This window comes from Coregonus lavaretus (genome assembly GCF_964263955.1).
Source record: "Coregonus lavaretus genome assembly, chromosome: 3".
NCBI classification, from domain to species: domain Eukaryota; kingdom Metazoa; phylum Chordata; class Actinopteri; order Salmoniformes; family Salmonidae; genus Coregonus; species Coregonus lavaretus.
Window position 1 is genome coordinate 30,091,621 of NC_139990.1, and position 15,546 is coordinate 30,107,166.

General features: G+C 42.8%; 2 protein-coding genes across 3 annotated transcripts; one reads left to right on the forward strand and one right to left on the reverse strand.

The window, feature by feature from the left end:
* On the forward strand, nt 1-10,731 carry LOC311121462 (double-strand-break repair protein rad21 homolog A-like). Of its 2 annotated transcripts, none has more exons than XM_084157965.1 (14): nt 1-84; nt 1,120-1,307; nt 1,603-1,732; nt 2,039-2,138; nt 2,329-2,435; nt 2,774-2,986; nt 3,550-3,669; nt 7,969-8,097; nt 8,373-8,596; nt 8,895-9,042; nt 9,364-9,509; nt 9,741-9,905; nt 10,238-10,321; nt 10,453-10,731. In XM_084157965.1, the coding sequence occupies exons 2-14, from the start codon at nt 1,164-1,166 to the stop codon at nt 10,642-10,644; spliced, it is 1,902 nt and encodes a 633-aa protein (XP_084014091.1). In that variant the 5' UTR covers nt 1-84; nt 1,120-1,163; the 3' UTR covers nt 10,645-10,731. The 2 variants fall into 2 exon arrangements, with proteins under 2 accessions (XP_084014091.1, XP_084014092.1); XM_084157966.1 differs by lacking the exon at nt 1-84 and adding an exon at nt 239-257.
* Nucleotides 10,732-12,237: 1,506 nt separating this feature from the next.
* Nucleotides 12,238-14,332, reverse strand: LOC311121481 (rRNA-processing protein UTP23 homolog). The gene is made up of 3 exons (XM_084157967.1): nt 13,820-14,332; nt 13,542-13,713; nt 12,238-13,013 (listed from the first exon to the last, which is right to left on the reverse strand). Exons 1-3 carry the CDS (start codon nt 14,005-14,007, stop codon nt 12,621-12,623), a joined length of 753 nt encoding a protein of 250 aa, XP_084014093.1. The 5' UTR covers nt 14,008-14,332; the 3' UTR covers nt 12,238-12,620.
* Nucleotides 14,333-15,546: the final 1,214 nt, after the last annotated feature.

Here is a 15,546-nt window from a genome sequence, read left to right on the forward strand (position 1 = left end):
CCGCGCCATTTTGTTTGTTTTTAGTGGGAGGAGGAGAAGGGGTGGAAAAAAGTAAACTACGGCCGCCCAAAACAACTACAATTGGTGCGTAATTGATGAGTTGTTTACATTTTAAATATACTTTCATTTACTGGAATGAAGCTAATGTTCTGTATGTTGGATTCCGTTTTTGTAGACCCGAACCAAAAATCTTATCAGAATACGCGCTCTGTTTTGGAAATTACAGGAGGTTGTTGGTTACGTGGTTGCACACACTGGTTGGTAACATTACATTAGTTATCCTATTCTGTTAACTACCTACCTGTTGTACTGTGTGTATTTAGCTAACTTCACATTGGTTTATTAAACTGGAACGCTATATTGTACCAATATTTATGGAAATAAATTCAGATCACTGTGGCGCGCGCGTCTCCTGCAAAACACCAAAAAGATAGCTGCCTACGGTTAGCTAGTTTGTGCTCGCGCCGAGGCCCGGTTTTAAAAATTTTTTTCTTTACAATCCAAACGATTGGGTTCCTAACTAATTTAGCTAGGTAATATAGTTATATGTATACCTTTTGACAACTGAGCTAGTTGTCCATTGTTAATAAATATTCCGATATGTTTAAGTACAGTATGTGGTTCAATTTACGAAAACTAGCTCTGTGTCAACCTCCGCCCCCCTCCACATGGACGGTAGGTACCGAAAGATCAGGACAGCGCCCAGATTGGGCCTCAGTAGCTAACTAGTTAGCTTGACAGATATAGTTGCAAATTCTTCGTTTAAGTAAACAAATCACAAAATTACCCCATTTTAATTTATTTATTTAATTACATAATTTAACTTCTTAGTATTCAATCGTTGTTATTTATTCATTTTATTAGCATTTATCCACAACGCACTTTCTTCATGCAATGCAGCGTGAAAAGTGTTTTTGGTCTGCCAGCGGAGAGGACTGATGACACAGTCAAATGTTACTGTGACAGATTGAGTAATGCAAAGTGTAGTATAAAAATGACGGTTAATGCATGGTTTCTAACATGTATTTCTCAAAGTCCAATCTTTCCTTATTCAATATGACCATCAAAAGTGTATCACTTCTTGTGATTGGAAGTTTTTTCAAACCTTTGTCCCTGCAGGCTGGTGTCCCCCCCTCACCCATTGGTGAGAAGGTGCTGGGACAATGTTTTACGCCCACTTTGTCCTCAGCAAACGTGGGCCGCTGGCCAAGATCTGGCTAGCGGCCCACTGGGATAAGAAGCTCACCAAGGCTCATGTGTTTGAATGCAACCTGGAGAGCAGTGTGGAGAGCATCATCTGCCCCAAGGTAAACAAGCTATCATCGATACAGGGCTTCTATTATGTGTTTCAGTCATGTGCTGCACTGTCTAGTCTCCACTAGAGTAATGCTGCAGTAAGGGTACTTTGACAGACTAGTGTTGCGTAAACCAGTAGAAGAGGGTCAATTTTCAACACACTGGCTGTGAGTCAAGACATGACGCATGAGCATACTAGAGTTGTAGATGCTGATTTGAAGTGAATTATCTCGCCATAGGGGGAAGTGTATTTCTGAACACTGTGTTAAAGTAAATTACATTATTTCTTATTCTTTATTTGTCCAGGTGAAAATGGCCCTGCGTACGTCAGGTCATCTACTCCTGGGGGTGGTGAGGATCTACAACAGGAAAGCCAAGTACTTGTTGGCTGACTGTAATGAGGCATTCATCAAGATCAAGATGGCCTTCAGACCAGGTAATGTATTGGCTAGGGGGCTGGACTGGTCCAACATCTTCTTAGTTTTTTTTTTACATTCAAGACTCAGAGATACAGTTTGGCTCAACCTCCATCTCCTTTAAATCTTCATTTTGCCGTTGGTTTTGGCATTTTCATATACTGTTGAATGAACTGAAATTGGGGCTCCTGAAAGGGTCCCAATATGAAACGTGTGAGAGGCACACTGGGCTGTTAGACTGTACTGACATTGTAGGAAGATGTTATGGCTGTGTATTATGTGGGTCTGAGTTGGCCTGACTCCTGCCTCCATCCCTGCCCTCTCAGGTGTGGTGGATCTGCCAGAGGAGAACAGAGAAGCTGCCTACAACGCCATCACCATGCCAGAAGAGTTCCACGACTTCGACCAGCCACTACCAGACCTAGAGTGAGTCCTGCATGTCATCGGAGCCCAACAAGTTTAAATGTGTTTTTTGATATTTTTCATGTAGCATCGATGAGTGCTCTGTCTCCATTTATGTATATGTCCTGGATGCTCTTACGGGTATTGATTTGCTTGTATCAAGTGCATTAGATGTTCCTTCGCTCAGTGTTAGTGATTTATGTTGTCTTTGCAGCGACATCGATGTAACCAAGCAGTTCACATTGAACCAGAGTCGAGTGGAAGAGATCACTATGAGGGAGGAGGTGGGCAACCTGAGCTTGTTGCAGGAGAATGACTTCGGTACATAGCCTGGCCTCCTACTCCAATCCTTTCACCACCCCTCACTCTTCAAACTAAACCTTTGCTGCATCTCAATCTGTAGTGGCTTCCTTTCTTCATCTCCTTAACCTCATCTGCACTGATCTGGATAGGTGATAGCAAATGCTTGGTAGTGGCTTACCATGTTTTTACCATGGTTTCATATCCAGGCAGATGCTTGAAATGCACCCATACTCCAGCCTATCTCATCCCATCCCAAGCTCCTCCCTTCCTAGTACGACAATCCCTGCCACACATTATTGTTGTATATACACTTGCGAAAACGCATTCTAACATACTCAATGTTCTCTCCCCTTCAGCTGACTTTGGAATGGACGACCGGGAGATGATGCGGGAGGAGAGTGCCTTTGAGGTGGACATCATCCACGTGGCGTCAGCCTCTAACCTGCTCCTAGACCCAGAGACCTCGGGGGCCCAGATCCCAGACAAGTCCAACCACCTGGAATACGACGACCAGTACAAAGATGACTTCGGAGAGGACCCCATGGCTGACAGCGAGGGAGGCATGCTGGGTAAGAAGGAAGGATAATCTGGTTTGGGATACGTCCAAATTCTGTTAAAAGCTTTTCTTTCCTTGTCTCCTTGGGTGCGTCCCAATAATATCTCCTTCCTCCTGAAGTGTGCACAGGTGTGGGAGGAAGGAGATATAATTGGGAGACAGCCCGTACCTTCTCCATGACTAATGTGGCCAATTAATTGTTTACATTAATGAATGAATGAACCCTGTTTGCTAAGGTAGCCCTGGGGCTCGATACATTCTGTAGAACCGAAGAGTTGCGCAATAGAAATGTAAAGGCAATGTTCCCTTGTTTGTGGAGACTGCATTCGCAGTAAACACTGCATGTGTCAGCTTAATTGGGAATTACCTGTTAGCTAAGGTACCCTGTAGCTCACTTGGTAGAGCATGGCGCTTGCAACGCCAGGGTTGTGGGTTCGTTTCCCACGAGGGGCCAGTATGAAAAAATGTATGCACTCACTAACTGTAAGTCGCTCTGGATAAGAGCATCTGCTAAATGACTAAAATGTAAATGTTTTAACTCCTGCTGAGCATTTCCACTCTCCTGTCTGTCTCTAGTTGACAAGCTCCTCAGTAACGAGGATGGGGGTGGCATTTTCGACGACCCTCCTGCCATCACCGAGAGTGTGCTGAGACTGCAGGACCACGATGACGAAGACGACTTTGATGCCCTCTCACGTGAGTTGCAACACTTGCCATGTGCTATTTCCAAAAGGGATTTTAAAGCTGCAATATGTAACGTTTTGGGCGACCCAACCAAATTCACATAGAAATGTGTGTGATATATCTGTCATTCTCATTGAAAGCAAGTCTAAGAAGCTGTGGATATTTTCTATGTGCGCTATTTCTATGCTTCCCGTACTTGCGTTTCGTTTTTACATTTACATTTGAGTCATTTAGCAGACGCTCTTATCCAGAGCGACTTACGTTTTTGTGTCTTTTACGTTAGTTTTTTTACACCAGCTGAAAACACAATATTTTTGAGTCAAGATAACTTTCTGTGTCAAAATGCAAGCCAAGGTCTACTGTTCAGACTTGTTTTTACATGACTTAAAAAACGTAAGCCTATGCAACATTAACCTATTAAAAACAGTGCAGTAGTAATGAGGTTTGTGCAGCAGGCTATGGGCCCAAAACATTATCACCACATTTTTTTTTTTGTTGTTTTTTTTAATTTATTTACAATTCAACATTTGAGGTAGGCTATATGATCACACCGGTAATAGATCAGTTGTTGTGTTCCTTGTGAGGCACAGCTGAGTGAGCATACATTTTTAATAATTCGCTTTTTTATTTTACTGGGCTGATGGAGCCTGCATCAGATGGTCAGTCTCAGCGGAGGGAGAGGGCAGCAGATTGAGGGTCTGCCTTTCAGCGTCCCTCCGCTTTCCCTTTCCTCCGCTGACACTGACCAAAAAGGGACACAGTCTTCCAGCTGATGGCGAAACTCGAGTAGCACTGCATTATTTCTGCCTCATGCACAAATTAAAGGGTTTTTCTTTATTTTTACTATTTTTTCAATTGTAGAATAATAGTGAAGAGATCAAAACTATGAAATAACACATATGGAATCTTGCAGTAAACAAAAAAGTGTTAAACAAATCAAAATATATTTTATATTTGAGATTCTTCAAATAGCCACCCTTTGCCTTGATGACAGCTTTGCACACTCTTGGCATTCTCTCAACCAGCTTCATGAGGTAGTCAACTGGAATGCATTTCAATTAACAGGTGTGCCTTTTTAAAAGTTCATTTGTGGAATTTCTTTCCTTAATGCGTTTGAGCCAATCAGTTGTGATGTGACAAGGTAGGGGGGTATACAAAAGAGAGCCCTATTTGGTAAAACACCAAGTCCATATAATGGCAAGAACAGCTCAAATAAGCAAAGAGAAACGACAGTCCATCACTACTTTAAGACATGAAGGTCAGTCAATACGGAACATTTCAAGAACTTTGAAAGTTACTTAAAGTGCAGTTGCAAAAACCATCAAGCGCTATGATGAAACTGGCTCTCATGAGGACCGCCACAGGAATGGAAGACCCAGAGTTACCTCTGCTGCAGAGGATAAGTTCATTATAGTTATCAGCCTCAGAAATTGCAGCCCAAATAAATGCTTCACAGAATTCAAGTCACAGACACATCTCAACATCAACTGTTCAGAGGGGACTGTGTGAATCAGGCCTTCATGGTCGAATTGCTGCAAAGAAACCACTACTAAAGGACACCAATAATAAGAAGAGACCTGCTTGGACCAAGAAACACAGGCAATAGACATTAGACCGGTGGAAATTTGTCCTTTGGTCTGGAGTCCAAATTGGAGATTCTTGGTTCCAACCGCTGTGTCTTTGTGAGACGCGGTGTAGGTGAACAGATGATCTCCGCATGTGTAGTTCCCACCATAAAGCATGGAAGAGGAGGTGTTATGTTGTGGGGGTGCTTTGCTGGTGACACTGTCTGTGATTTATTTAGAATTCACACTTAACCAGCTTGACTACCACAGTATTCTGCAGCGATACGCCATCCCATCTGGTTTGCGCTTAGTGGGACTATCATTTGTTTTTCAACAGGACAATGACCCAACACACCTCCAGGCTGTGTAAGGGCTATTTTACCAAGAAGGAGAGTGATTGAGTGCTGCATCAGATGACCTGGCCTCCACAATCCCCGACCTCAATCCAATTGAGATGGTTTGGGATGAGTCAGACAGCAGAGTGAAGGAAAAGTAGCCAACAAGTGCTCAGCATATGTGCGAACTCCTTCAAGACTGTTGGAAAAGCATTCCAGGTGAAGCTGGTTGAGAGAATGCCAAGAGTGTGCAAAGCTGTCATCAAGGCAAAGGGTGTCTATTTGAAGAATCTCATATAAAATATATATTTTGATTTGTTTAACACTTTTTTGTTTACTACATGATTCCATATTTGTTATTTCATAGTTTTGATGTCTTCACTATTCTAAATAAAGAAAAACCATTGAATGAGTAGGTGTGTCCAAACTTTTGACTGGTACTATATAAAAAAAATACCCAAGCCACTAATAATAACAACACAAGCCTATCAATACACTTTCCTATGCATTCATTGCAGCTGCAGTGCTGGTTGTAGCATTAGTGGAAGTAGTGTTGAATAGAAAGTGTTGACAGTGCTGAGTAAAACTTAAACATGAACTCACTCATCAAAACAGTCTCCTCCCTATATCTACACTGATTTAACAGGTACAGTGGGGAAAAAAAGTATTTAGTCAGCCACCAATTGTGCAAGTTCTCCCACTTAAAAAGATGAGAGAGGCCTGTAATTTTCATCATAGGTACACGTCAACTATGACAGACAAAATGAGATTTTTTTTCTCCAGAAAATCACATTGTAGGATTTTTTATGAATTTATTTGCAAATTATGGTGGAAAATAAGTATTTGGTCAATAACAAAAGTTTCTCAATACTTTGTTATTTACCCTTTGTTGGCAATGACACAGGTCAAACGTTTTCTGTAAATCTTCACAAGGTTTTCACACACTGTTGCTGGTATTTTGGCCAATTCCTCCATGCAGATCTCCTCTAGAGCAGTGATGTTTTGGGGCTGTCGCTGGGCAACACAGACTTTCAACTCCCTCCAAAGATTTTCTATGGGGTTGAGATCTGGGGACTGGCTAGGCCACTCCAGGACCTTGAAATGCTTCTTACGAAGCCACTCCTTCGTTGCCCGGGCGGTGTGTTTGGGATCATTGTCATGCTGAAAGACCCAGCCACGTTTCATCTTCAATGCCCTTGCTGATGGAAGGAGGTTTTCACTCAAAATCTCACGATACATGGCCCCATTCATTCTTTCCTTTACACGGATCAGTCGTCCTGGTCCCTTTGCAGAAAAACAGCCCCAAAGCATGATGTTTCCACCCCCATGCTTCACAGTAGGTATGGTGTTCTTTGGATGCAACTCAGCATTCTTTGTCCTCCAAACACGACGAGTTGAGTTTTTAACAAAAAGTTATATTTTGGTTTCATCTGACCATATGACATTCTCCCAATCCTCTTCTGGATCATCCAAATGCACTCTAGCAAACTTCAGACGGGCCTGGACATGTACTGGCTTAAGCAGGGGGACACGTCTGGCACTGCAGGACTTGAGTCCCTGGCGGCGTAGTGTGTTACTGATGGTAGGCTTTGTTACTTTGGTCCCAGCTCTCTGCAGGTCATTCACTAGGTCCCCCCGTGTGGTTCTGGGATTTTTGCTCACCGTCCTTGTGATCATTTTGACCCCACGGGGTGAGATCTTGCGTGGAGCCCCAGATCGAGGGAGATTATCAGTGGTCTTGTATGTCTTCCATTTCCTAATAATTGCTCCCACAGTTTATTTCTTCAAACCAAGCTGCTTACCTATTGCAGATTCAGTCTTCCCAGCCTGGTGCAGGTCTACAATTTTGTTTCTGGTGTCCTTTGACAGCTCTTTGATCTTGGCCATAGTGGAGTTTGGAGTGTGACTGTTTGAGGTTGTGGACAGGTGTCTTTTATACTGATAACAAGTTCAAACAGGTGCCATTAATACAGGTAATGAGTGGAGGACAGAGGAGCTTCTTAAAGAAGAAGTTACAGGTCTGTGAGAGCCAGAAATCTTGCTTGTTTGTAGGTGACCAAATACTTATTTTCCACCATAATTTGCAAATAAATTCATAAAAAATCCTACAATGTGATTTTCTGGAAAAAAAAATCTCAATTTATCTGTCATAGTTGACGTGTACCTATGATGAAAATTAGAGGCCTGTCTCATCTTTTTAAGTGGGAGAACTTGCACAATTGGTGGCTGACTAAATACTTTTTCCCCCCACATCAATAAGGGATCATGGCTTTCACCTGGTCAATCTGTCATGGAAAGAGCAGGCGTTTCTTATGTTTTGTACACTCAGTGTATGTCTTTATGGTGTGTGTGTGTGTGTGTGTGTGTGTGTGTGTGTGTGTGTGTGTGTGTGTGTGTGTGTGTGTGTGTAGCGGGAGGTCCAGACAGCCCAGACTCAGACCCAGCGGAGCCCCTGCCCACCATGCAGGACCAGACGGAGCAGACCACGCTGGTACACAACGAAGAGGAGGCCTTCGCTCTGGAGCCCATCGACATCACAGGTCAGCCCACAACCTCTCAACAAATGTTTATATTCATGTTATGATATTATAATAAACCCGTATTGTTATGTCTGTCACTACATCTGATAGGCCTATGTCATAACATATTCAATTAGTAGCACCACTGCTCTTCTTGGAGTTTAGCAGCACTCAAGAAATCTTCTTCAACAATTTGAGTTGCTTGTCTTTCAAGGCATCCCTTCCACTCTGGATCCCAGTTCTGCCACCAAATGTCACTATTCACTAACAAGTTATTTTCTCTTTACACCTCACAGTGAAGGAAACCAAAGCCAAGAGGAAGAGGAAGCTAATTGTGGACAACCTGAAGGAGCTGGACAGCAAGACCATCCGTGCCCAGCTCAGCGACTACTCTGACATCGTCACCACGCTGGACCTTGCGCCGCCCACAAAGAAGCTGATGATGTGGAAAGAGACGGGAGGTGTGGAGAAGCTCTTCTCCCTGCCAGCACAGCCCCTCTGGAACGGCAGGCTTCTCAAGGTAACCCAGTAACTGGTCTGGTAGTTAGACAAACAAGGGCTGTTTACTGTGTTATTGTTCTCAATCCAGCACCTGGCAATGGCTTTCTGTGTTCCCCCCAGATGTGTGCATGTTAGTTCCTGAACCTCTTTCATTAGAGCTTTTCTATATACGTTTCTATTCTCAACAGTTAGTTTGTGAGGACAATGTAGCCACTACTTTAGGGGTTTTGTGCATGTTGTTGCTACCTAGCCTCTTTCTTTTTTCAACACTGACTCTTTCCTCTCTCCTCTCTCTCTCTGTCCCATTCTTTCTGTAGATGTTCACCCGCACCCTGACCCCCCTGGTGCCAGACGAAATGAGGAAGAGGAGGAAGGGAGGTGAGGCAGACAGCCTGGATGAGTTCCTAAAGGACCTGGAGAACCCTGAGGTGCCCAGAGAGGAGGCCATGCAGAGGGACATCATCGGTGAGATACTCCACTAAGTTAACTCACTACTGAATGGCAACAGTGCAATCCTTTACAGTAGATGCCATTTATAGGCTAGAGGGCCAACTCTTAGCATGGATATAATATAAAGACACAGGCTACTATTCAAAGTAGACGCATGGATACATTCAAAGTAGTACACTTCAAATTTCTTCAACACCAGTGGAGCAGACAGACTCCCAATCTGACATAAGCACCTCATCCGATGCTGAACCATAACAGTCATGTACTTGTACTCAATACCTTTGATTGGTGCTACGTTTTTAATGTTCTTTCTGTGTGACATTGTCCATTCTCCAGACCAGACAATCCTGGAGGAGCCCAGTGTACTGCAGGCATCAGCCATGGAGGGCAGCAGGACCACCCTGGACGAGTCAGTCATGCCCCCACCCTCATCCACGCACGGCCAGAAACGCAAGGCCCAGGACACAGAGCCAGCCTTGCCCGTGAGTGCCTCTTTCCTCCTCTCGTCGCTCAAGCCCTGTTTAACCATGGCTAGGGAAACTTTCAAAGGCAGTTTGTCTAGCATACAAGGCTTTTTGGTGTTTGATATTGTATGCACTGAGAGATCTCATTAGTGCTTTTTGATAGAAGTTAGACCTGCTTTTACCTTTTTGCCCATATTCAACCCCCTACTCAATCACTCACTCAAACATTCTTCCTCTCTCTCCATCCAGATGGGTACTCTGGAACAGGCCGCCAACCATTCAGGTGTGTCCCAGCAGTTGGACATGACGTTGGCGCTGCCCCCCGAGGACAGCACCAACCTCAGCCAGTTCCCTGAGCTCGACCTGATAGAGGAGAAGAAGGACAAGAAGGACGGCGAGGACGACTCAGACGAGGTGAGATAGATACGAAGATGTTCCAGAGGTCACCGCCAACCCTGGTCCTGGAGAGCTACAGGGTGTGCAAGCTTGTGTTCCAAGCAAGCACTAAACAGCTGATGGGACTGTGTGTTAGTGTAGGGCTGGAGGAATAGCCTGGAGACAATGTGGCTTTCTTGGACCATGGCTTGTGACCACTGATCTAGTCTGTCTTATGTTCCTTTGGAAGCTAAATATGTAGGCCTAGGAGTTTGCAGAAGCATGTCTCTTCCTGTCTTGTGTTGCTTGTACATTGGCTACTGTGTAGTATGCATGTATATAGAGTTAATGTTATGTGTGTTCAATGGCAGGATGAGGAGGGTCAGGCTGGAGACCAGGACCGAGAGGAGAAGAGATGGAACAAGAGAACCCAGCAGATGCTCCACGGCCTGCAGGTATGTCATAGGAGAGCTTTTACGAGAGAACTCAACTAGACGTTGTGACCCACCAAGTGAACAATCCCTACATTTCTAACCAGAACCGGGTCTTAACTGTGACCTAACAGTTCTCTCCCTCCCTTCAACAGAGGGTGATGGCCAAGACGGGGGCCCAGCAAATTAGCCTGCTGGATCTGTGCAGGAACAACAACAAGAAGCAGGCCGCCGCCAAGTTCTACAGTTTCCTGGTTCTGAAAAAGCAGCAGGCGGTGGAGCTCAACCAGACAGAGCCCTACAGCGACATCATCGCCACCCCTGGAGCCCGCTTTCACCTCATCTAGAGACTCAACACTGGCTGATATATATTTTTTTTTAATGTGTTTTTGTTTTCTCTGTCCTTGTGCCTTTTTTTATATATATATATATATATATATATACCTATGTGCTTTTGTCTTTCTTGAGATAAAAATGTTTTTTTGTTTTTTTAAAGGTCAAGTGGCGATTGGTGGGGGGTGAAATCTCTGAATGTCATGATTGGCGGGAATATCGTATTCCGTCTTTTGGGCTTTTGTTATCCAATGAAAGCGCTTTGTGTTTAGCTAGAATGTGAGTGATAATCCAATCATGTTGCGTTCCAAGGTTCTATTTCCCTCCCATTAAAAAATAGTTATCATGTTTTCTACCCTTTAGCCAAAAGGAGCATGTAGTATTGAGCAAGTTTCTGAAACACTCAACTGAATAGTATACACCAACAATCTTATCTTGAAGACCAACAGTATCTTAGTAGCTTCAAGCGTTCCAATGGGTTAGTTCTTAATTCTGCATTTACAAGTGCTTAAGTCCCTGATTGTACTTAATTTTTTCATAGCTGCAGGTATTTAGAATAGGTCTCCATTGTTGTGGGGATTTGAGGATCATGTAGGTTTAAAAAAAAAAAAATTGAAACTGTACCCTCATTGCCTTCTCCATTTTTTTTATTCCAAGTAATTGCTCCTGAAATTGCATTTTTATGGTATTACTTGAATCATTCCCTTTAAGTCACATACTATGACAATGATACTCGTATCAACTATCTATTGCAGATCTTAATGTTTTGTTCAGAATGAGACTTAGTTAAGCCTGCATTTTTCGCATCAGATATTTTAAACTATAGTTTTCAACAAAATCTCTACATTTCAAGTCACCTGTGTGTGTCTGGAAATTTCATTTCATTAATCAACTCTGATGCAGCTGAATGTTAAGTAATCTCTGGCATATAGAGAAACTTTAATTTGGTATTTATTAATAATCTAAAACAGACAGTTTTGATGCAATGATAACTACTGGGAAACATCACATGGCAAGTCTTAATTTAATTATGTTAATATGTGCGTAGGTGTTTGTACTAAACTCATTGCGATAGTCATTATTCGATAGCTTGAATACGATATTGCTCATCTTATGGTTCATCGCTGCAGAGCACAATTTATAATAATTCTGACCATCCTTTACAATGACAACGAATGCATTGTTTTGATATCCACAATCTTCTGAAATTGTAAATCATGTAATGTTTCAGTGCATCCCTTCTTTTGAACTATGTGCCGGTAAACTTGCATTCTCCTTTCTGTATAAAACCCAAAACGACACATCTTGTAGATACTGTTGCTGAAGTGTATTCTTACACATCAATAATTGTATTATGATGCCATGCCTGTAGTCCTGAGCCCAAGCAACTTGTTACTTTTCTAATAAAATGAATACTGTTTCAACAGTTCATGTCAATGACGATCCTTTTCATAGCTGGTTCATTGAGCCAGAGAATTGGGTATAATGGTTATGGACTTACTATAATAATGACTTAGAAGATCAATACCTTCTGACGTTCAACTCATAATGGTGTTCAAAAACAAGATTGTGAACTGTTTAAGGATACGTTTTTAGAAGCATGCTGATGTCATGATTCATTGTGTTCTTCTTCAAAATATGTTTTCCAGACTTTTTTTTTTGTCATTTAGCAGACGCTCTTATCCAGAGCGACTTACAGTTAGTGGGTGCATACATTTTCATACCGGCCCCCCGTGGGAAACTAACCCACAACCCTGGCGTTGCAAGCGCCATGCTCTACCAACTGAGCTACAGGGGACCTGTATTTGGAACTTGAATTGGGATGCCTTTAAACTGGCAAATGCAGAGCAAATTGGTTTAATAAAGATCTAAACGGTCATTATCTATAAAAAAATATGTACAGTCTTTCTTATATTCAGTTGTTCAACCTTTGGGAATGGTGGAAAAAAACATTGTTATATCCTGCCCTCAACAAAGTCTCTTCCCACCACTAGGGGTTTAGGGTCGGTTTGAGGGATGGACCCTCCCCTCCCTCTGGCTTGCTGCGTTTCCTTCGCCGGCTCCGTTTCTTCTTCTCACCCTCAGTCTTAAGCAGCTGTGTCTGTTTTTTCTTTTTCTTCTTCAGGCAACTGAGCGGGTTGGGGTTGGAGATTTTCCTCTTACGCTTCTTGCCCCGGCGCTCTCCATCCTGCCCAATCCCCTGCACCTCCTTCAGGCTGTTAATGCTCTGCTGCTGGGCTGGGGTGACCATCTCTCCCAGAGCCACAGCCTGCACATGGTTCACCGAGCACGGGCTGGGTTTGTCCAACACTATGGTGTTGAGGATGATATACAGGAGAGGCACGCCTGGGATCTTCTTCAGGCCTGATGTCACCTCTTGGTCCTGAAATGTAAACATCAGACAGGAAGAGGTGAATCAGTGCATCTGGTATAGACTGAATGCATGCAGCTAGATAGGCGGCACTATTGGTTGTTGATGCTGACGAGACAAGTGTCTAGCACAAGGATCATCAACTAGATTCAGCGCATAGGCATGTGCCTCTGCTCAAGAGTTGCTGACGCATCCCTGATCTTACAACGCCTGGATAGGTATTTTATGTAACAGCTCACCACATCATGGCCGTGTTCCCCTGCTCAGACGTTGTATGCATCAACCAATGTTTGCGTGCCACGTCATCGACTGTGCCATCGGGCAGCAGATTGCTATAATTTATGTGGTTAGTTGATACTTATCCTGGCATTGTAAGATCTGGCATGCGTCAGCAACATCTGAACAGAGGAACACAACACCCATGTTATAGCAATCTGGTGCCCAAAGGCACAGTCAATTGACGTGGCACGAAACGTCTCTAAGCAGGGAAACCCGACCATTGATTGACCCAACTAAGTAAAGATACGCTATAACACGTACCTGTGTAGCAACAATGTAGTGGTGAGGATTGGTCCCTTCCATCATGGACAGCAGACACTCTGACGCAGAGACGGGGTTCTTGAAATGCTTGCAGTTTCTAACCTGATACCGTTGCAGGATGAGTTTGGCACCATAGAGGTCCTTCAGTGATTCAAGTTCCTTCAGCGCACAACTGTAGGACATAAAAACACACATTTACACTGAATAGTAAAAAAATCAGTCGTTGGGTAAAACTCATGACAGTGTGACATTGACTACAACAGCAAACCCCCACTCACTTTGTAGTACAAAGTTGCACCTCCCCCATGAGGTATTTCGGCATCTGCTCTTTGATTTGAATCTTATTCTTCAGAGCCGCCTGGCAAAACGTCCCGTCGATCAGAATTTGAAAGGGCTCCCTAAAACTGAAGTTGTGTTTGTAGAAATTAATGTTTTTTTTGGCTTGCTTTTGTCGTCTGATCTTCATTGTGACTAACGTAGCTTGCTAGCGAGCTAGCCCAATAATGTACTAAAAGGAGCTTGTCCGACAGGATTACTTGCTGAAAAATCCAACACAAATCACTCAAATTGACGCAGTTGCATATCGGAGAGCATTATCTATATTCTGTAAATGTGCGTCAGTATCGGTTTACTAGTACACCCTATTCACGGATTCATAACAAATCACATATATGAGCAAATTTACAAATCAAGGAGCATGAAAAATATAAACACACGTTTGTTCCGTTGAGTAACAGCTGAATATGTCCGTCTGGAAACAGAACGTCAGAAGCAAGACTTCTGTTGCTGTCTCAAGCCAGTTCCGTTATGTGCTGTGATACCATGTTCACGAACTAGTCGGAACTAGGAAATTCTGACATTTCCGATTTGCTAACTGGTGTAGTTATACACGTGCCGCGTTCAACCATTTAGCAAGATGGACATTTCCAAGTTTCCCAGTTCCGACTACCACATGAACGCGGCATCTAGTACTGATGATTAAATATGCCTATTTGAAGTAAAAAATATTATTTTGTGAAACGTAACTTTTTTAAATCTAATGTTGTGAAGAATAACATATTTTACACAATGAATACAGTATTACCTCACTGTGCTGCATGGGTGTGAAATGTCCCTTCATCCAACTATGTAAATAACACAAATAAATAAATACTGTATGAAAATACTTCTGCCATTTGTAATCATGTCTAACCATTCAACCCTTTGTGTCAGCAAGTTATTATGTGCAAAGGTGGATGGCACATAAACAAACATTACAATAATTCACTGTGGTAGTTCAGTGAAATTTCTTCTTCCAGTGTTCTCTGCAGTGCGCATCCCATAAGGAGCGAAAAAATTAAAGTTAGAAATCAATACAAAATAGTAAATAAGGTTATCCAAACAATAATTGTATCCCTAGAGCAGTAAAATAATATACATACACTACCAGTCAAAAGTTTGGACACACCTACTCATGAAAGGGTTTTTCTTTATTTTTGCTATTTTTTACATTGTAGAATAATAGTGAAGACATCAAAACTATGAAATAACACATATGGACTCATGTACTAACCCAAAAAGTATTAAACAAATCAACATATATTTTATATTTGAGATTCTTCAAATAGCCACCCTTTGCCTTGATGACAGCTTTGCACACTCTTGGCATTCTCTCAACCAGCTTCATGAGGAATGCTTTTCCAACAGTCTTGAAGGAGTTCCCACATATGCTGAGCAATTGCTGGCTGCTTTTCCTTCACTCTGCAGTCCAACTCATCCCAAACCATCTCAGTTGGGTTGAGGTCGAGGGATTGTGGAGGCCAGGTCATCTGATGCAGCACTCCATCACTCTCCTTGGTCAAATTGCCCTTACACAGCCTAGAGGTGTGTTTTGGGTCATTGTCCTGTCGAAAAACTAATGATAGTCCCACTAAGCGCAAACAAGATGGGATGGCGTATCGCTGCAGAATGCTGTGGTAGCCATGCTGGTTAAGTGTGCCTTGAATTCAAAATAAATCACAGACCG